The sequence below is a fragment of the Haemorhous mexicanus genome, chromosome 14 (genome assembly GCF_027477595.1).
Source record: "Haemorhous mexicanus isolate bHaeMex1 chromosome 14, bHaeMex1.pri, whole genome shotgun sequence".
Classification (NCBI taxonomy): Eukaryota; Metazoa; Chordata; class Aves; order Passeriformes; family Fringillidae; genus Haemorhous; species Haemorhous mexicanus.
This window is the reverse complement of record NC_082354.1, coordinates 9,396,675-9,418,409: the sequence shown is the minus strand read 5'-3', so window position 1 is coordinate 9,418,409 and position 21,735 is coordinate 9,396,675. Positions and strand designations below refer to the sequence as shown.

General features: G+C 40.8%; 1 protein-coding gene across 1 annotated transcript in view; it reads left to right on the top strand.

Moving 5' to 3' along the window:
- COL4A5 (collagen type IV alpha 5 chain) overlaps positions 1-19,595 on the top strand; it is a 73,943-nt gene extending 54,348 nt beyond the window's left edge. Inside the window, exons 37-51 of the mRNA XM_059859062.1 lie at positions 731-857; positions 2,086-2,166; positions 2,706-2,804; positions 3,375-3,425; positions 4,170-4,355; positions 10,606-10,739; positions 11,105-11,177; positions 11,326-11,397; positions 11,751-11,879; positions 12,156-12,254; positions 13,530-13,742; positions 14,080-14,257; positions 14,807-14,921; positions 15,198-15,370; positions 16,864-19,595. Coding sequence (XP_059715045.1) covers positions 731-857; positions 2,086-2,166; positions 2,706-2,804; positions 3,375-3,425; positions 4,170-4,355; positions 10,606-10,739; positions 11,105-11,177; positions 11,326-11,397; positions 11,751-11,879; positions 12,156-12,254; positions 13,530-13,742; positions 14,080-14,257; positions 14,807-14,921; positions 15,198-15,370; positions 16,864-16,945 — 1,812 coding nt within the window. The 3' untranslated portion in view covers positions 16,946-19,595. The remainder of the gene's footprint in view (positions 1-730; positions 858-2,085; positions 2,167-2,705; positions 2,805-3,374; positions 3,426-4,169; positions 4,356-10,605; positions 10,740-11,104; positions 11,178-11,325; positions 11,398-11,750; positions 11,880-12,155; positions 12,255-13,529; positions 13,743-14,079; positions 14,258-14,806; positions 14,922-15,197; positions 15,371-16,863) is intronic.
- Positions 19,596-21,735: the final 2,140 nt, after the last annotated feature.

The window sequence follows — 21,735 nt, the reverse complement described above, 5'->3', positions numbered from 1 at the left end:
TTATATATACTAAGTATAACTGTAAATATGTGTATAAATTTATTAGTAACAAGCAGGGTTGACTTTTCAGCTGAGAATTTCTAATTTTAAAGGTGAAAATATTTATGTATAACTTAATCAGGTTAAAGCAGAAGGTTGTTTACCAGACTTTTCAAGTTGGATGTACTTAGTAGCCTGATCTTCACTGTGACACTTTTGTAGTTGCTAGGGATTTATACAATTAATATCATTGTCCCCCTGTCTAATTATGTAGTTAATTCCTAAAAATTTCAGACATGCATTTAAGAACAAATTACTAATAATATAGCAAGGTTACTGCTGCTTAAAGTTTTAAAGTCTGTATAAAGTATTTTAATTAATATTTACCTACATTATCTGTTCTGCCACCCACAAAAAAGTGACAAAAAGATCTTCAGAATGTCTTACAGTCTGCATTATCATGGAGTAAAAAACTCTGATCCTCCTGGAAGAAAGGAAGATACTTTTTTCTTTAACATAGGCCAGTTCTGAGGAAAAACTACAATACTGTACACAAAATTATAGGGGAAGACTGTTGAAGTGTCTACTATTGCTGATTTTGCTTCATTTTGTGTTGAGATGATTGACATTATGAGGAGAGGTGTACACAATATACTTGTGACTTTGATGTGATGGTAGGATGGGGAACATACAATCAGGGCTTTCCTATCTTAAATAGTCTGGGTTCTTATTTCTGCTTAATGTTTTCCAGGGAGATCTTGGCTTGCCTGGATACCCAGGTAGTCCAGGCTCTAAAGGTATAGCTGGAAATCCTGGTTTGCCTGGATTTCCAGGCAGTCCAGGTGCAAAAGGAGAACCAGGCCTTCCTGGATTCCCAGGTAATCCTCAGCAGATTTTTTTTTCATTTCCCCTCTTGCTAATATTGATATGAACAGCTAAACACAGTGGGTAACTGGAGGAGACTCCAGCTTCTCAGAGTTTCTGGCAATCTGCTGCTTCTAAGCTTTGTGCTCTTGGAATTGTCACTGCAAAAGTGTGAGAATGCCTTCTTATGAGTGCCTTCTGAAATTGTTCCTCTGCTCTGAGGGGATGGAGCAGCTGTGTTTGTTAATACTTTCCATAGCATTCACTCTTATCTCCTCTAACACAAATATTAGGGTAAAAAGAAAAGTATCAATATTTTTCTTCATGAATCAGTAAAAAAGTGCCATCCTGGAAAACTTAGCAGTTTTTTTGTATCATTAATTGTCAAAAAAAAAAAAAGTGTCCTAAAGAGAAATCTCTGAAATATAATTAAATTAGGTTTTGCACTTTATTCTTTAAAAAATATTAATAGTGGTTGTTCACAGGTGTTTGTCAGTTTTTTCATTCAAAATTTAAAGAAACAAAGTCTTTACCTTGGCTGCATTTACAGCACTAAAGGCTGTTTTACAAATATGCTTGAGATGGTTTGATGCAGAAACTTAGGGAATTTACAGCTGTGGTCGTGACAGCAGGAAACTCAGAAGAAAACAAAACCTGACCATGAACCTGACAGTTTTTACCCTCTGTTTCATGTCATGCCTAAAAGGCTGAACAGCCACAAGGTGTATTGAGACACTGCCTTGGTCAGCTCAGGTGCTGGTCAGAGCAGACATGCAACAGAGCAGGTGTTTCTCTTGCCTCCCACTCAGCTCATGCTGTAGGGGTGAGAATCCAGTGTAAACTCTAAGACCATTTTTACTTTTTCAGGAAGGGAAAAGAGGATTGGGGAAGGACTATTCAATCCCAGTTCATAATGCTTTCAATCTGTTGTCAAGCAGAAGCATCTGTCTGTAAAATGGTAACTGTTGAGTTGCTGTGTCCTTGGCCATGAGCACTCGCCAGTTAAGAGGAGGCTTGAGAGTAGGAGTGAGGACAGTTGTACCAGTATGTTTTGTATCTATGCATTCTTTCCTTTCCATTTTGTCTCCTTGACCAACTGTAAATCTGCAAAATGAGCATAAATATAGTATCTTGGTAGAATTAGCTCATTTGTTACTCAGGGCATCTCAGATTGTAGCATTTCAAGATCTGCTGAAAAGTCAGTTTTGTTCATTATTTGATTGAAATGCCTGTACTTTACAGGAACACCAGGAATTCCAGGACCAAAAGGTATTGAGGGCCCTCCAGGTAATCCTGGCCTGCCTGGACCACCTGGGCCAGTAGGTGAGCATGGACAGTGCAGCAGAGATCAGCTGCTTCTGTGAAAAACATAACACATGAAGGAACTTCCTTTCTTATCTTTTTAGCATCATGGAAATGTTTCTATATGTACATGGTTGCTCAAACACCATTGCACACACTTAATTCACTGAAATTAAACAGCAAAGAAACAAATTTTAATTTTATTTTGAGGACTTGTATTTGCTGTCAATTCATTAGCTATTGAAACAAGAAGTTAACTGTTTCTGTACTTGCCAGCTTTATTTATGCTATGTGTTACAGTGGTCTAACCTGTTTTTATGGGAGCAAAATCCTAATTTATTCTAAAGGGAAGCATTATATTTTTAGCAAACAGTGACTGCTTGAAAAATCACAGGCCTAAAAGGCTTTTCTGAATTGTCAGGGGAGAAAGGTTATTTTTAAGATTACACCCTTTTATTGCATTACCATACCTTTAGATTCAGATAGTGGTGAAGGGGATGCTGGTTTTCTTTACTGCAGTTTAGGCAAGACTGTGCTGATGTGTTCCATCCCTGTTTTAGGTGATATTGGTCGTCCTGGCCCTCCTGGTCCTTCAGGGGAAAAGGGACAACCTGGTCGAGATGGTATCCCTGGACCAGCGGGTCAGAAGGGTGAACCAGGTTAGGTGTCCTTCCTGTTTCTTTCCTCCTCTTCACTCTGCATTGCCATGTCCTGCTTGCTCTATTCTTTCTTTCCTGTAATTGCCCTTACACCTTCAAAGCTGTTCCAGTGGTTCTTGGCTGCTGGGTGGCTCACAAAGGGTGCTGGCAAGCTGCCAGGGAAGCACAGGACAAGAATTCAGCCAGCTCTCCTGAATTTCATTACCTGGCTTTAACACCAGCCCCTGTTCCTGTATTCCATGGTAGCTGTATTGCTTCAGCTCAGTTACACAGTGGATAAACAGTGTAATCCCTGCTCTAAAGATAGATCTTCAAACAAAAATGCAAACATAGTAACTCCCAAAATATGAAAGAATGTGGATTGTGAGGGGGTGGAAACAGTTATGAGAGTTGCGGATGCATTCAATGGCAAACCCTCCAACTTTGGGGAAGACTGGTGAGTGAATGAGAATCAAGGAAGTACTTATTTAGATGAACTGGACTTCCATTGTTCTAAGCCTCATATTCTCAGTCCTGGAGACCTGGAAGCTAAATATTCATTTTTGTCTAAATCTCTTTTTTTTTTTTCAGGTCTTCCAGGTTTTGGGCGTCCAGGACCCCCAGGACTCCCAGGATTGTCAGGTAAAGCTTGTCTGTTGCCTTTGTTAAAAAGGTTCAATGTCAAATACATTTACACACCAAAAACAAGAAGGGTGTGTTGATTTTTCTGTAACAAATGAATGCTATAGTTACAAGTATTTTTTTTCCTCAGCAGACTGTTTTAAATTAACCACAGCATTAAAGACATTTTATTACTGACCACTGTATTTTGTAAATTAGCAATTATGCAGCCAAAATAAATGCACACAGAGCAATACCCTATTGCATTGTGTGGAACTTTGCTGATTGCTGTCAGTAAATAGAGCATTCATACAACAGATGACAAATGAAGCTGCTTTGAAGGTATGGGTATTTGATACATTGCTCTTCTCTGGTAGAATTAAAGCTCCTAAATTCTCCAGGCTTATTTGAAAATTTGCAAGTTTGTCCTAATTTTCAGCAACATCTCAAAAAAAGGATGAAGTCTTAATACTGACAGGTTGCTTCACAGAAAGCCTTATTTGTAGGCTTTCAGTCTCCAAGGATGTTTATGAATTACAGCATCACTGACTTAGGAGGACTTTTTAATGTGTTATAAGCTATGGTGCTTTCTCCTGCAAGAATTATTAGCCCTCACTCTTTTCTGAATATTAGACAATTTCACCCTGTCTCACCCTGCAAATAAGGGGAGTTGTGCCTTCTGCAAGAGAGAGAAATGGCTTTGCAAGTTGCCTTTTGGGCTTCATATAAATTTGTAACAGTATTCACAAACATGACTTTTTACAGGGCAAAAAGGAGAACTGGGGTTACCTGGCCCACCAGGACCCCCTGGACTTCCAGGACCAAAGGGAGAACCAGGTTTCCAGGGATTCCCTGGTCTGCAGGGTCCACCAGGCCCACCAGGAATACCAGGGCCACCTCTGGAAGGTCCTAAAGGTAGCCCTGGCCCACCAGGTGTTCCAGGAAGGCCAGGTAAGAGCATGATCCATACCTGTGAACATTTGCCAATACTTTGATATTTTGCTGGTGGGTCATCAGCCTTTAAATTGGCTCCGTTTATTTGGATGGATAAGGTCAAGCCTCATGGCATTGGTGTGTGGGCAACTAGAGAATTTTGTTGCCAAAAAACCCCAGTATCTATAAATGAACTAGCCTGAGTTTCTCTAAATTTCGGATGCCTGGCAGCAAAAATCAAAGGCGTTTCCCCGCGGGAGGTTCTCCGCATGCTGCTCCAATAATCCCTCACAAGCACGGTACGGCCTCTGCACACCTGAGGCCTTTGCAGTGTCACGCGATCAGCAAACGTCACCGCACACAAAACACCAAACGTAACAAGCCCCATCATTCTAAGAGTCATGAAAATCAAATTCCCACTAGCATCCCAGCATGGTCAGATTGGATACTGCTCCTCATCTCCGGGCCATGTAACACAAGTCATTGCTCCATCGTGTCACGTGGCTCCCGTGGACTCCGCGCTCCATCGTGCCGTGTTCATCTTTCCATTCCATGTTTGCATCTTATTCCTGCACCAACTAATTCTGGGAATGAGAAAACACTACACTGAGTTAACATTGCTGAGCAACTACCTGGCCTGTGTTAAAAATTGATTTCTGTTTTGTGTTAGAAAATGTTTATTTGCATTTAGATACTGCTCTTGAAAAAAAAATCTAATTTAAATGAACCTGCCACAGCTCCAGCTTAGTTCTGGATCTTTAATCCAGAAGTACTTTGCTACATCTAAGATTCATCTTACATAACAGGCTTGATATTCTCCCTAATAGGGAGGCTGCTTTCAAACCAAGCCATTGGTTGATGACAGGGATTTTTTTCCTTTGGAGATTAATGGTGAAGTAATATTTTTGTTTATTGCCCTCAAGTTATTCTTTAAATAAAAGACTTTTCTGAGGAAAGTTAGTTTTGAGATAGTACATTTGTAAAATAGCTGCAACACAGATATTGTTGATTTTTGGGTATCAAGGGAGAGTTTAGCTTTGCAGTATACACTTGAAAAGATTTAAAGGTTCCCATTTTCCTCATGCCTGCTTCTGACACAAGAGGAGGCAGTCATACTGAATAATGTTTCTTTGAATGGAATGTTATCAAAATATTTTCCCTAGAGCTGGAATTGAATCATATGTTATTATCAATGGCAATGTGAGTTTTTTCTTTTGCAGAGTAGGCTATGAACTCATATACACTAACTGTGTATTTAAAAAATGAGTCATACAAACATTGGTTTTAATCTATAACACCTTAGAACTGGGATGCTGTTTGCCAGTATAATGAGGTTTTCTTTTAGTGCCAGTAAAAATACTTCCATTGTGTTTCATCCTAAACCTGCTTTGTGTGTGACTGATGTGGAACAACCCCCCTATGGGTTAATAATCCCCAGCCAGTCACAATGTCTCCCTGGTTTCCTATTTGGTTGGTGGAATGAAGAGTGCATGCCTTCCGCCTTTTTCCTGGAGTAACTGACTCCCTGCTGTGCCCCAGGGGCTCTAACCAGGCAGTGGAGCATCCCTGCAGCATGTTTGTAGCCCCAGTTTCCTTTGGACTTTCTGTTAATTCTTCTGTATATAGAGTAGTGCAGCAATTAAAATTTTGACCCAGTACAGTGATTGGTCCATAACAGTATAGATTTTCATTTTTTAAAGTTTCTTATACAGAGGATATCTCCAAACTTTAAAGAAGTCTTTAAACTACACCGGGCTAAGCAACCTCTGAGGTGTAACAGAAGTACCAACTGAGATCTCTGCTCTGCTGTAGCATTGGGGTTTTATGGAGCTGCTCATCTGTTCACACTTCCCTGCCTAAATCAAATGTTTACTGCTTCTGATCAGCTGGGAAGGTGGAGCAATGGTGGGACTCATTTTGTGCAGGTTTATCAGCAGGGGAAACAACCAGTGAGGTTCTGCTCAGCCATGTTCTCTCTCTTTTTCTCTTTCTTTCTCTTATTTCCATTTTTGTTGCATGCAATGTATAAAGTGAAGCATTTGTTTTGCTCAGTTATGTGTGAACTAATGTGGATAAACCAAACTATTATTGCAGTTCTGGTACAATCAGCACTCCAGCCTTTTGTTTCTGATGATAACAGAGTCTATTGTTGGAATGCTGATTTTGTAACATTTCAACATAAGGCAGTTACTCATAAAAGCAGCTGTGTGGCTGTCAAATTACCCCTTCCAGGGACAGAAATAAAACCAGAAGCTGTTTGCGTGTACTGTTTGTTGTTGACTTCTGGGTATATTCTAAGATTAGTAAAAGAGATGAAGTCAAACATGATGTAGCTCTCTGACTCCAGTTGAGTTACTCCTAAAATAAACATTGATAAATGGTCTTGGCATAGATTTATTAATTCATTATAAAATTAAACCAATTTCCAGGGCAACAAAACACTGCTGTTACTCCACATGTCTGTTTTCCTTGCTATGAATAGTAATAGTTTGGTGTTTTGCACTCTGTATGTAAAGGAATATTGAGCTAAATCTAAAAAGAAAGGTTTAGTTGAATATGTTAGTTTGTTGATATTTCTAACAATTTTGATGTTTTTCCCCTTGTCCTAATGATGACCTTGGTGAATTCTGACCCCCTACTCCCAGGTCCCTCAGGTTAGCCCCGTAACTCCAAAATAATAACTTTGCATGAAAATGAATGCATTACTTTTGTAGTGTCTAAATGTAGATATGCAGAGTCATGTTTCAGACATACCTTTTAATTTGTGGTGGGGAAAAAATGCTCAGAGATGGCTTTCAGCCCTCTCTTCCATGTTGTTGTGGGACTGACATTGGAAGGACACAGTTGCTCTGCCCATGGTGGAAGTCCATGTGAGTCTAGATTTGCAAGGCTTTTATAAAGTGTCCCCAGCTGTAAAACTTGTTTTAGCATTTTTTTTTCCTCAGTGGAAACAATATATTCTGATTTTCAGCTTTTTTAAAAAAAGCACATTGCACTGTCCTCCCATGACTTGCTGCATAATTGTGTGTTGCAGCTTGGGCAAGTGACAGTAGTAATTTTTGTAGCACCTGCTGCTGTTGATTTTGGACACTCAAGTGACTTAAATAAATTAGATGCTTCTTTTATACCAACAGTCTCTGTAGGAAAATTTATATAGACTAACAGTGATGCTTTAGATTCCCAACTTAGAGCCTTTTAAGTTTTCAGTGCAGAGAAATCCTTATTTCCATTATTTCACTTCAGCAGCCCATTTAGGGGAAATGAGGAAAGTTCTTCCTTCCACAAGTATTTAATGAAAATAAGGCTCACAGCCATGTCCTCCCTGGCACTAGGGCAGTGGGACAGAATTGGTGAGAACATTGGTGAGACATTTATTGAAACCTTAGTGTATCAGCATGGAGCACAAACTGGCACTTGGGAAGATTTTAACATCTGTGTCTAGACTGAAAATGACTTGGTATATCTATTTAATAATAATGATGTCTTTAGGTTTTGCTATGATGACTTTCAGGCAGCAAAGAACTGTCATGAAAATTTAATAAAGGAATATATTTTAGTTTTCAGCCTGCTGTCCTAAGCACCACAAGGTAGCAAATTTGGTAGCCCCTGATGTTTGGATCCTATCTTTATGCAGCCATGTCAAAAAAAGGAAATGTGCCTTTACCTTTTAATTTAACTGTGGTCACTCAAGCAGTAACCACACTTTCAGAGAGAGCTGCCATCACAGGGTGCTGAGAGAAACTGAGCAATTGCATCAAGTTTTGTTCCACCCTGTGACTGATCAGTCAGAATTCAGTGATGAACTTGTGTAGGACCGATTTATAAATCATAGCAAAACTTACCTATCAGTGAAATATAGTTTATAAGTACTTAACAGTAACAATGAAATGTCCATGTCATTATTTTTAACAACTGTATTACTGTTAGTATTTAAAATAATTTACCAAATATGTAAGAAATAGTGCTGTGAGGTAAACTTGTCTATTTATTGTAGTTTTTAGCTGCAAATTGCATGGTGATACGTTGATATATTTAAATCATTTCACTGACATGAAATATGCAAGTGGCACAGGAGCTAAAATAATATGTTAACTTAGGAGCATTGTAGGGACAACCAGCTTATTTAAATCATTTTTCTAAGGATGTTATCACGTTCCATTCTCCATATAACCTTGAGCAGGTAAATTAGCATCTTGAAATATTTTTATCAAGACAAAATAATGCTAACAAGTAAAGACAACAAATTCTAAATTTGCAAGTTCTGCTGTGTTTTTGCTTACAGCATTTACAGCCCTGTTGATCCATGTCAATCCTGCTTACAGTTTCAAAGAGGGCATAAGACTACTTTTCAGTCCTGGAATTGAATTCACAGATAGTTGAGGCTCATACCTGATTAGTGGTGATAAGTCCTTCTGTTAGTCACATTTCTCCCCTGCCCAAAGCAGAATTTTTCTCAGGAGTAAGCTGTAATTCACAATTTACCTATTTGCCAAGCTCTGGGCCCGGTGAGGCTGAGCATTGTCAGTGAAATGGTTGCATAGTCCAAACCCTGCTGTGAGCAGGACTAACCATTTATAGGCCTTAGCTGTAATGTTAAAGCAGTAATATGTTCTCTAGTGAAGCTTTAAGTTTGCTGTTAAATGAGCTGTCAAATTAGTTTCAGTAGAGCCTAGTCACCAGAATAACTAGTATCTGAAAATACCTTTGTGTATTCGTGTGTGGTTTTATGCATGCATGTGGATTATACTGTAAATACAAAATATGCTGGTGAAATGGGTTGTTGTGTAGTGTATATGCTGTCATCTGTACTATTTCTAACTAGTAATCTTGTTTTGTACTGTGTGATGTCTGACCCTTCTAACATCGATCATTGGGCTTTGGTGAACTCTGATCCTTCCAGGGCCTCCAGGTTAGACTCTTAACTCGGGCAATTTGTTTTACTGCATTGCACTTGATGTAAGAGAAACAGATGTTTTCCTGTAACTCTGTGATTGTCTTTTTAAGGGCTGTGGTTACTCTGCAGACCGTTTATGTTTGATTAGCATGCCCCAGATGGTAACCTGGTATTATTTTGCATGTGTACAGTACCAGACCAGTATGAAAGAGCAAAATGAACACAAAAAATCCTTGCATGATGGGATGTTTTCTGTAGCTGAAACTGCTGCAGGATATGTGAAATCTAGTACAAAACTGCTGTTGATTTAAAAAGGGAAGGAATTGTATACTCAAATTTGCATGCGGAAACACAAATCATCAATTTTATCCATTGGGTATACATTATGAGGATGTCAAAGTAGATGCCAAGTTATTCAAGGTTGCAGGAGGACTAGAAATCCAGCACCCTGATAAATGTTGTTAGATTTGTACTACAGGAGAGAATGTCATAGCACTGACCTGCAAAAAAATCCTTTTGTTTATCCAGTTATGAGCTCTAACTTGTAAAATGTTATTAGCTGTTCTGCACTTACTTATGGTTTATTTTGCCACAAATTAATACTGGTTACTTTCCATTTAGATGGTGGGACAAAGGTGGAGGTCTCATCTTTGAGTTCTCCAGATATCCAAGTTTTATACCCACTGCTTTGTTTTGGATTAATCTGGCTGTAACAAAGGCAAAATATTTAAAGACCAGCCCAGGTTCTCTATTAGATTTACATAGTGTAAGTCTACTAAAGATTAAAAAAAATCAGTTGCAGGGAGAGTCATTCAACACAAGGAAGTTTCTGCAACTCATGTTGGCAAGGCAGAATGACAAGCTTCCTGCTGCCCAGCAGTCAGGAGACAGCACACGTGTGCTCCTTAATAGGTATGTCAAATTCTAACAAGAAAGCAGCACTACAGTGTTTACACTGTACTGTGCTGGTGTTGAGACAAGCTTACAAAAGGAATTCAGGCTGTTAAGAAGCACTTAAGACATAATGAATGTAATGCAGGTCAGCAGAGAGGATATTTGTACCATCTAATTTTGGGTTTCTTGGCTCCTGGTAAAGGCACTGGTCTGGTCACCAGTGAGCTGCTAATGCAGGTGAGCTGCACTGCCTTCTGGAAAGACCTGCATCATCACCTAGATAAGGGGCCTTGGTTCCTGAGTTGGGTAGTGCAAATAATTCCTCTTACTTGTTTTCCTTTTAGTTTACCCTGAATTTAGCACTGAAATAGAGCTGGGAAGTTAAGCCAATTTTTTTTTTTTTTTAACACTGAAGGCACAAACCTGGGGGAGAATCAATGATATGTACTGATGTGTGCATATTTGTTCTGCAATGTTAAGGTCCACCAGGCCCAGAAGGTCCACGAGGGCCACCAGGCAGTGGAGGACTTAAAGGAGAAAAAGGGAACCCAGGTCCACCTGGCCCACCTGGCCTGACTGGTCCAAAGGGAGATCAAGGACCACCTGGACGCCAGGTAGGACAAGAAATGGAATTTTCCCCTAGTTAATTTTTAAATCCAATAAAAATGGAATATATTTGGGTGGAACATGCAGTTTAACATAATAAAAGCCAAAATGTGGTAACTAGCACCCTGTCTTGTAGTAAGGACGAGGATCTTTTCCTCAGCTATCCCCCAGTATCTAGGCGGGATGTCCCTGCTGATAGCCCATGGGAGCTGGAGCTGTCCATGCAGCCTCATGTTCCCACTCTCACTGCCAGCCCCCCGTGGCCTCAGCCCTCCCAAGCCCCCAGTGTGCTTTGTTGTCCCCAGCCACCTGTTCCATCCTGGTTCTCTGGAACTGCTGAGATGGGGGAATAACGTGAGGCTCTTCTCTTCAGGGGGATCCTGGTCGTCCAGGTCTGAATGGAATGAAGGGTGACCCCGGGGTTCCAGGCGTTCCAGGATTCCCAGGTATTTCACTGGCTATTCCCAGGTATTTAACCAGCATTTTGAGCAAAACCTCCAGACACAGTAACAGCCTGTTTAGGCCATTCCTGCAGCAGACTTTGTAGAACAGCACGTTCTTTCACTGGGTAACTGTGTGAATTTGATGTTTCAGGTATGAAGGGTCCCACTGGACCTGCAGGACCCGCTGGCCTCACGGGCAGCCAGGGACTGCCGGGCCCACCAGGTAGGAGTCCAGGGTAGTGGCACTGTCACTTTTGCTCCCTGTCAGTAGAATTTGTTACACAGATGAGTTGGTCTCAGCCAGTAGCCAAAGTGAAGTGAGCAAGATCTTCAGCATAATTCCAGCCTGTACTTTTTAGCCCCTACAAGTAATTCTAATATGTTTTATACTCTGTATCCAGTCTATATGGATTAACTCCTCTGAGGGGGGTCATCAAGAGTACTTTTTTGTCCTATACATACAGCTATTCTTTCTTGCAATGATGGAACTCTTGGCTGCTGATTTTGAAATAAAGAAACTGTTTCTAATGCTGCCTTCCACCTTGGTATATCTAATACCAATCTTCCTTCTCTCAGGTCCACCAGGTTTACCAGGTACCATTGGACGAAGCATTGTTGTCAAAGGTGATCCTGGTTCCCCAGGTCCTCCAGGACAGCCTGGGTCCAAAGGGCCGCCTGGATTGCCAGGGCCACAGGGATTGCCAGGTATGATCCAAGGTGGCTGCAGAGGACATGACCAGAAGTGTATCTGAGTGCAGGTGGCAGTGCCAGTGACATGGCACAGATGAGTTACTGAGCTCAGCAAGGGGCAAGAGAGAAATGCATGTTAACAGATAACAGATAAACACAGGATTCCACCATACACATCTGGCCTATTCTTATGTGTCAGAAAGAAGCAACAGATGAGTCACTGACAACTTGAAGATTTCTGTAGTGAGATTTCAAGAGCTTTTATTTCAGTTATGCTTTTGTGTGTTCTAGGTCCAATTGGTCTTCCTGGTGACCCAGGGAGAGATGGACTTCCTGGTTTTGATGGTCCAGCAGGACGAAAAGGAGAGAGAGGTCTTCCAGGCCAGCCAGGTAGGGTGTTGATGATATGAGGACTCACTGGAAAAAGACTCATTTCTGAATGGAGGTTAATACTGGGAAGTATGATCTTTGCTTCATGAGAATAATGATAAGAAAATCCTAAAATTATGATTTTAATGCAAAAAATTTACAAACACCTGAACATACTTTGATTTGGAATAGTCTCATCACCAACACATTGCTGGTCATTGCTGAATAACATTAAGTGCTTTACCTCAAGCTTAATGGCATCCCCTTTGCAGCACAGATGATGCAGAGGAGATAATGAAGATTGTAAAAAAACTGAAGAGAGAGATTAGTAAAATAATGCTTATTTTGCATGGAAATTATGAATGGGGGAAAAATAGACTTCATAAAATAGTTTCACTAAAGTCAGACATTGGGCTACCATTTAGGTATTGCTTAGAACCACTGAACCAGGATTTGAGAAATCAGACAAGGCACTGGCAAAATTTTCTAAAGGTAATAGATATTAAGTAGCTCTCTATTGCAATTTGTGAGAAAATGTTAGAATTAAAGCAGTTAAAAAGAATACAAAAATCCATAACACCTCTTTTTCCTTTTTGTCTGAGCAGCTCTATGAAATCTATTAGCATTATTTTAGTAAAAAAATGTAAATAATGACTACAGAATAACACAGTCTAAATATTTGTAGTTATATTTCCTGATATTGCTGTTCAAGAATAGCCTTTTCTGATACATTTCTCAGCTATTTGACTCATTTTTGCTCACATTCAAGGCTGTTCTAGCTTATTTCCACTTTTAGTAACCTATTCCAAAACTGGCAGCAGCTTTTCATTTTGATGGGCTTTGGCTCAGGTGTTACCACAGCATGGCCTGGAGGAAGACTTGGCCCTGTTTCTGGCACTGCCATTTATTTTGTGATCTTGAGCAAGATATTTCAACATTATCTTGAGCTGCACACACAGTTATGTTTTGGAAGTGGGAAGATGACTGAAGTCATTCCAGTGGCTGCCATGTCCTCTGCAGTTATCATAATCCCTGACAGCCCTGAGAGTGTTTAACTTCACAATACCCCTACGACACAGAAGTTCCACTGTTACAACCACCTATGACAATCTTCCTGATTCAACCTAGCTTAAATGAAAAAAAAAAAAAAAAGGAAGACAGTTTTAGCAAATACCAGGTGCCCTCACACAGAAGCACTCAATCACAAGACCAACAACCTTCCAGAGCTATGCTGGTCCTAAAAGAGCAAGCAATGGTGTTAATTAACACTGTGTTGTGTTTCTCTCCTGTGAACAGGTTCACGAGGAATACAAGGACCTCCTGGTCCTGATGGCTTACAAGGCCCACCTGGTCCTCCTGGAACAGCTTCTGTTGCTCATGGATTCCTTATAACTCGGCACAGCCAGACCAGAGATACACCACTATGTCCACAGGGAACATCAAGAATATATGATGGATTCTCTCTTCTATATGTGCAAGGAAATGAGAGAGCACATGGCCAGGATTTGGGTGAGATATTCTGTGTGCTCTCTCTTTAAGAGGAAACATTCTGTAGCTGCTTCTTCGAATGCTTGGGTTCTCTGAAGACAGAGCAGTCTTGGAGATTTCTAGACGAGGATGGGGATTGCATGCTAAGATCTGCTGTCTCCAGAGGATGCACATTGTAATTCAGGATGAAGGGATGTAAACCAAAAGGGAGTAGTGAAGTTTTTCCCCCATGTGACAATCTGATAGCACTGCTGTGCACTCACAGGAAGGAGAGGAAGTATCCACAAGTACTGTTCTGAAAGAATTGCTAAAAACAATGAAGTGAAAACTTTGCTGTCTTATGTGTCTTACTCTGTAGGTACTGCTGGGAGCTGTCTTAGACGTTTCAGCACCATGCCCTTCATGTTCTGCAACATCAACAATGTTTGTAACTTTGCATCAAGGAATGACTATTCCTACTGGCTGTCAACCCCCGAGTCGATGCCGATGAGCATGGAGCCCCTGACTGGGCCGAGCATTCAGCCCTTCATTAGCCGGTGAGGCACAGCAGGCCAGCAGCTCTGCTTTAGTATCTGGAGAAATAATACATCTTACCCACGTGTTTCCAACATGCAGCTTGGGAATTGAGAGATGAATCTGTCATGTTTTGTTCTGGTAGAGACCAGAAAAATAGGGTTTTTTTAAGTATTCATTGTCTGCAGAGGTTCATCTCCCTCCAGCAGTGATAAGAAGAGGCTGTACGGCTTTTCTCAGACAGGCAATCTCTTTAGTCAGCAGTGAGAGATCACTGTGGACAGGAAAGAGAACATGGATGCCATTGGCTTTAGGATTAAGGCACTCACTCGGATACTTTGAGCTTCTAGTTTTTGTTTCAGGGACTGCTTCAGTATTTTACCCAATGTAGTGAAAATAGAAACAGATTTGAGCTCCAAAATACTCTTACTGCAGTTACAAAATATGTGAGAACTAGAAGTCTAGGTTAATAGGTGAGTTTTGTTCCCATTTTCAGTGTAAGAATTCTTAATAAAACATACTCCTATTATATTTTAACATCACATGTTTCTCTGGTATTCCCCTGTGTCCAGATGTGTTGTGTGTGAAGCTCCTGCTATGGTGATAGCTGTCCACAGCCAGACTATTCAGATCCCTTCATGTCCTCCAGGATGGGAGTCCCTCTGGATTGGTTACTCTTTCATGATGGTAAGAACTGCCTCCTACTCCAGAAGCAGCTACTGCCTGCCCACCTGTGTCCTCAGCTGCTTTAGGACACTGATAAGAACTGCAAGGGTTGTCATTTTACCTTCAGCCACTAACCAAGGTAGCCAGGACTGCCAGTACACAGATCCCAGCATCACTGGCGTTTATGGAGATGTCTGACACCACGTTATCTCTGCCAAGAATGAACAGTAGCTGACTGCTGTGCTGTTCAGGTTTTAACACCTAAGATCCTTGTTTGTGTCCTTCTTCCTCCACTAGCACACGAGTGCTGGAGCAGAGGGCTCTGGACAGGCCTTGGCATCGCCTGGCTCCTGCTTGGAAGAGTTCCGCTCAGCGCCGTTCATCGAATGCCACGGCCGGGGCACCTGTAATTACTATGCCAATTCCTACAGCTTCTGGCTGGCAACTGTAGAGGTGTCAGAAATGTTCAGGTAAGAAAACCTGTTTCTTGTCTATTGCTTTATTCCAGAATGAATGCTTTTGAAACTGAATTTATTCCAAAGATCAAAAGATAATTGTTTATAGGGATCTAGGGAAATAATTTAGCTTGTTTCCCCCCTCACAACCAGTTTTTCAAGTGTTTCTTTGGTAAGCCTTTAATATTATGTGAAAACTTGCTAGGGCACATTCTGTTTTGCAAGGAGCCAGATTCTTTTTGTGTCAGCTCTCATTCACATTTTGTTGTAGTACCTCCTCTGAAGGTAGTCCTACTGTGTTTACTCTATTTGGAGCCCAAAAGAACAATTCTGATTTTTTTTTTTTTTTTCCTTGCCAAACCTTTCAATAAACTCAAATATTTGGAAAGGTGGTTCACAGATATTCAAAGGGATGGGAGTGGTGGGCAAGATCAACTCTACTTAAATCTTTTGAGGCAGAGGTTCATATGACTTGTTTTTAAAAATCTTATATGAAGAAGGTTTCCTGCCCTCCATGGCCAGCATTTTCTTCCAGACTTTGCAGAAGGAAACAGGATGATATTTTGGCTGCAAGGAAGCCAGTGGCCATTGTGTCCTCAGCTTCTCTGCAGTCAGCATTTCAGCTGGAGTCTCTCAGCTCCTCCAACTTTTTCCCTTTCAAGTTGAGTAGCAAATCATTCTTAACAGAAGAATCATCTCCTTTCATAGAATAAATAGCTACTGCCCTGTTTGTGTGCTGATAAAAAAGCTCTTAATATTCCCACTGTCACCTAATTGACAAGTGTAGCTTTGTGGCAAAGGGCTGGCGCTATGCTCTAAGCAGTGGTGGCCCCTAAGTTGGCTTTGTGTAACACCTACAATCAGGATACTTGACATGATAATTCATCACTCTTCAGTTTTCTGGGTAGTTGATTATTGGTAATTCACCAGTGAAAACTTCCTATGAGTAACTGCCATGCACCCTTGAGATTTGTCTACTGTTTGGTCCCTCCCATTGAAACAACTTCCTTCTTCATTCTATTTTTTTAAAGAAACATTTAAGCATTTGACTTGTGTACACACATATTACACCAATTGCATTAATCCCCCATCTTGTTACCCTTTCAAAATTAAAATAAATTATTTGGCAAAGCTACCACTTAAATACAACTCTGACTGCAGCAGTACTTCTGGTGTGTTGTTAAAGTACCCTTCAACTAAAGGCCAGAAACAGACCCCAGATAGTCTCAAATGTACACGATTCACCTTCCCCTCGGGTTGTGTTTGTGCTCCATCATCTGCCAGACTGAAACAGGTGCTTAGCATACCTTGGGGACACTGACACAACTGAGCATCTGTCACCTGCTGCTGGCAGCAGACAGAATGAGCCCTCTTAGAAAAACTCTCAAATTCAGGATTCATTCCCTGCTCACATACTTGAGTTTTATATGAAACAGTGAATTCAGTAGAAGTTGAACTGTAAACAAAGAAAAACCTAATGCAACCTTTCCTTTGTGTCTGTCAACCAGCAAACCTCAGTCTGAGACACTGAAAGCTGGAGACTTGAGGACGCGGATTAGTCGTTGTCAAGTTTGCATGAAGAAGACGTAACATCTTGGAGAATGTTTTATAAAACAGTTGAAAATTCCTAAGATGCACTGTCTTCCAGCTGCAACAATGGTGCTACTGTGCAGAAAGAAAAGAAAAAACAAATCCAAACTGTTTTAACCATGCAAATTCAAGTGTACCTCACTCATGTGCCAAAATAAGGGTTGTTCAGTACTTATTTGACAACAGCACTAAGATGAAAGAATTGACCTCTTGGAAACAGAAAAGAACACTTGAGGTTCACAAAGGATCAGAAGATGAATATTTTTCATTTCTCTCCCTGTACCAAAATGGCACCTTTTTGATCAACCAAGAGAATCGAGAAGAACACGACGCACTGAGTATGTTTAAAATAACAAGACTGCAGTTTTGAAAAACATTTTTCATGGTGCTACTAACCCTACTGTATTTTTAATATGAAATTTTAAGCTTATTTCTCTTTGTAAGTAATGAAATGTGTATATTGTGTAAACACCTTTTTAATCTAAACTTTCAGTCGTCTAGAAACAAACCAGACTGATATAAGAATCCTTATGTCTAAAATGAAAAGATAAGACAGTATTTTATTATGAAACTTGTGGTACAGAGAGAATTTACCCCTCTTATGCCAATTTATTCATTTAATTTTTTCATTTCCTTCCTCTGTTGCCAACCTGATATATTTGGGGAATGCACAATTATTCTGAAGTAATTTTGATCAGGGTTTTAAATGTTGTACACCATACCAGCAGTGGTTTTATTTGTGCTTAGAAAACCCAATCCACTTGAAAAGGGGTTTTTTATCTTGTGAAAATATGTGAAAATATTAGCCATAATCTCTATCCTCTTTTTATAAATACAAGTCACATTCACATTTTAGTAATCAGTTTGGTTTAACCAAATCTGTCGTTTGGGAATATCCAGTTACCAAAGCATTTAGGGTGATGCTTACATGGTGTCATATGTTTTATCCAAAATAGTATACACACTAAGAAACCTTCTGAATAAAATAAAACATAAGCTGGTGGAAAACTTCCTATTTACAAATTTATCTTTTAATCTTATGTGAATTTATACACATCCACAATGTATTCACAGTATACAGCAATTTCTGTGTATGTATAGTTCACATAAGGCCTTGAAAGATGGTGCATGCAGTCTTTCTAATGTCAGTTTGTAAGAATCCTCCTATGTATGTCTAAAGAGTGTCACTACTTGTGCAATAGCTGAAAAGTGATCACTTTTGTATGCATGACTGTTCAGCTTCTATGGTCAAAGTGTTTCATTTACCCTCGTGTATCAACAGCTCCCTGACAATGCAGGACTCTGTCAAGTGACAATACCTTCATATTTTCATTGTATATTGCCACCTCGACTATCAATACAACCTAACTTGTGAATTACCATACTGCTCTATACAGGTGATGTGTATTTGTTGAATACTGTTAAGTAATTTATCTGCTAATGGCTGTTCTTACCTTCCAGTTGTCCCTGTAAACACGGAGCATCCAACATCTCCTTGTTTTACACATTTGACAAAAGACATAGGACTGGTGACTAAGCAGGTGGCAGTGATATACAATGAGATTGGTGCTGATTTCTAAAGCTTTCAACTGAGTATGAAACTGAAGTTCTTTAGTTTAAAGTGCAAAATAATAATAGCTTTGTCTTTTTTCCATTATCTGTCAGTAGAGAGTGGGAATTCAGCAATGTGTATCTTTCAGCTCAGTTTAGTTTGGTTTGCTGATGCATGTAGTAATAAACTGAACCTGCTGCTACCTCCAAGTCAGGAACTTGTTACCAAAGCTGAAATAAAATAGTAAGTCTCTTCATGTAAACACAAGCCTTAATCTTGCTGCTGGCTCTGCAGAAGTCTAAAATGAACATAGCAGTCCATCCCTAGCCCTAAAACAGCAGAAAAGTGGATGCTAAGGCCAAGGAGCTCTGAAAGGAAAGGGTTCTCCCAGCCTTCCCTACCAACACCCCATCTTGTGTTTACCAACACAAAGTGTTCACATGTGGGGACATGGAATAGAGTGGACCATGTTTAGTAAACCAGTGCATAACTGGTGCTTCTTTGTAAGGTCTGGGCTTCTCTTGCAACAGGTAAAACCAAGACAGGAGATCCTATTCCAGGCTAAGGTACAGAGGTACTAAGGTACAGTATTTAAACATACTCAGACCTGCTGGTCCTGTGGCAGCTTCAGGGCCCAAACCTGTGAGATGACCAGAGAAAAGTAAAGTATGTAAAGCAGCTGTGCTTGTGACAGCTCTGTTTTCTGTTCTGTCCCTGCAGCTCTGGCCCTGACCTGGACAGGAGTCCTGAACCCTAAAGAGCTTCAGGCACAGAATTCCAAAGGGTGACATTTTACTAAGAGAAAAGTGGTCTAGACATGAAGGAACATCTTCTATTTTGAGATCTGCAGCAGAGATTCAAGAGATGTTGGGTTAATTCTCACCACACCTTCTGTGCCTTAGAGCAGGTAAATCACTTGACCTGTGTTGGATCGGAGTTACTGATCGATAAAAGAGAACACGGTTATTATTCTCTTCTGCTTCTTGATGCTTAGACTGTAAGCTCCTTGGGGCAGAGACATTGAGGGGGCTCAAATGTTGGTTGGGGCCTCTAGGTGCTATCCATCACTATATAAACATTAAACTACAGGTAAAAGTTTGTGTTTGCAGCTTTATTATTAAAAAGGAAAACACTGCTTTGGCCATTGGATCCTTAAAATAGTTTTCAACACCACCTAAACACGGTGCAGCTCTGGACACCACTTTAGCTCCAGTTAAGGCTCTTTTCCTGCTGTCTGGTATGGTTGTGCAAGTTTTTATTCTCATAACGAATCACATAGATTTGAGCTATTTTAGTTAATCTCAGCAGGCACCTGGCAGCTCTGAGTTGTCGGGGACATGCTACAGCCACTCGAGGGCACCGTGTGGCTTTGGCAGCTGCTGTGACAGCAGCACTGCCGGGTCTGACCCTGCCTGGAGGAGGGAGGACTGCAGGAAAGCTCAGCAGGAGGGGGATCCTCACCCTTCCTTGCCCACTACACAGGCTCAGTTGAAGTCTGCAGCATTCTGTCCTCTGCTGTGTAAGTTAATTCTTCTCTAGTGACCATTTCCAACAGAGGGTGCAGGAAGGATCTGTTTTAAAAAGTAATTCTACAACTTGAAAAAAACAACATACTGATTTTGCTCAAGTTCTAAAATCTGATGGTCTGCAAGTATTTTCTATATCCTTTGATACCCAGCTACAGTACTTTTGTAGTCAGCTTGCTGCCTGAGCTGTGCTGCTGTGCCATCCTTGGGACACACCTGTGGGAGGGCTGTTGTGCCAGCTGGGACTGTGCTGCTGGGAGCAGCATTACGTGTTTTCAACAGGTCCTTCCCAGAAAAGTTTTACCCAGCACTGCTGGACACACAGTACTTCTGCTGCCATGGCTACTTCCACTAGAAGCACAAGTTGAAAACTGCACAAGAGACTGGAATAATTTAGTCTTTCCAGGTTAGTCCAGTGAAAAAAAGCAGGACACTTGCTAATGGGACACAGAGGCAGTGATTAGCTCAGGGGAGCAGTAAGTGTTCTACATTTAAAATGTAAGGTAAGTATCTAGAACTCCCAAGCTTTGGAAAGAAAGATTATTAACTCTACCCCTTTGCAGCAGACAGGTGAGCACTGCCTGAGGACAGCCTCAGCCAAGGTGACAGTAACTGGTCAGCAGCAGACACCTGCTGTCCCTACAAAGGGCTCTGTCCTGGCTGTAGGATGGGATGGGGGTGAGGCTGCTCTGCCAGCAGCAGCTTTGGTGTCTGCTGAGCTCTTGCCTCACACTCACTCAGGCTGTAACCATAATGCTGCTTTAAAAAGTTAGAAATTAACTCAGAAGGAAACCAAAGTAACCAAAACTTGGTCTGTTTCTTTTGCAAAAGGGGATGAGGGGGAGAAGTTTCTATCTTCCAAACATGCAAAGCAAGCTCAGAGCTCCTGCTCTCCCCAAGACATGCTGCTCCACAGCTCTGCATGGACAGAGGGGAGAAACTGCTATCTATATATATATATATATATTTGAGGAATCACTATTGTTATAGCCAAAAGAGGATGCAGGGCTATACAGATTGTAGTGATACCTTGGTTCCTCTAACAAAGTCCTTTTCCCAGTGCTGTGAATCACTGACTCCCCAGTATTTGGTTATCTCTAGTACCACAGGGCTCAGGGAGATGCACAGGCCATGAGAATTGGGCAATGCATTTCCAAAGACTTTTCAGACGTATTCTAGTGACTGTCTTTGGATTCAGTCAGGAAGTCTGTCTTTCCTTTTGGCTTTAACTGAGAGCTTTCACTATCGTTCAGATGCAGGAGAGCTCAGGCACCCAAAGGGGCTTGAAAAATCAGTGTAAAATTGTGTCTCCCCTCATAAGAAACACAGCAACCCTCCAGCAGGTAGCCCATTTCAAATCCAATCAGTCAAAGGTAGTTTGCAGCACTTACTGTGACACTGTCACAACAGTCTGAACAGAGTTTGGATAATTGCCACTGTTTGCTTGCACTGCTGGCAAGGAACTTTTTGCTGTAGTTGAGCAGCCCTATTCTCCTTTCCCTCCCAATACAGGCTCCACACTATGAAAAGGGGCCCTAAGGAAAAGGCTGGGTAATTTGAGGAAAACCCTATTCTTACAGCAAAGTTGACCTTTCCAGGGAGTTGTTCCAATGTACTGTACCTAAGTAAAAGGGTAAGAATTAATTCAGGTAATTTTAAAGAAAGGTCTCATTCAACATATTTCACAGTAATCACCCACATTTATGGAGATC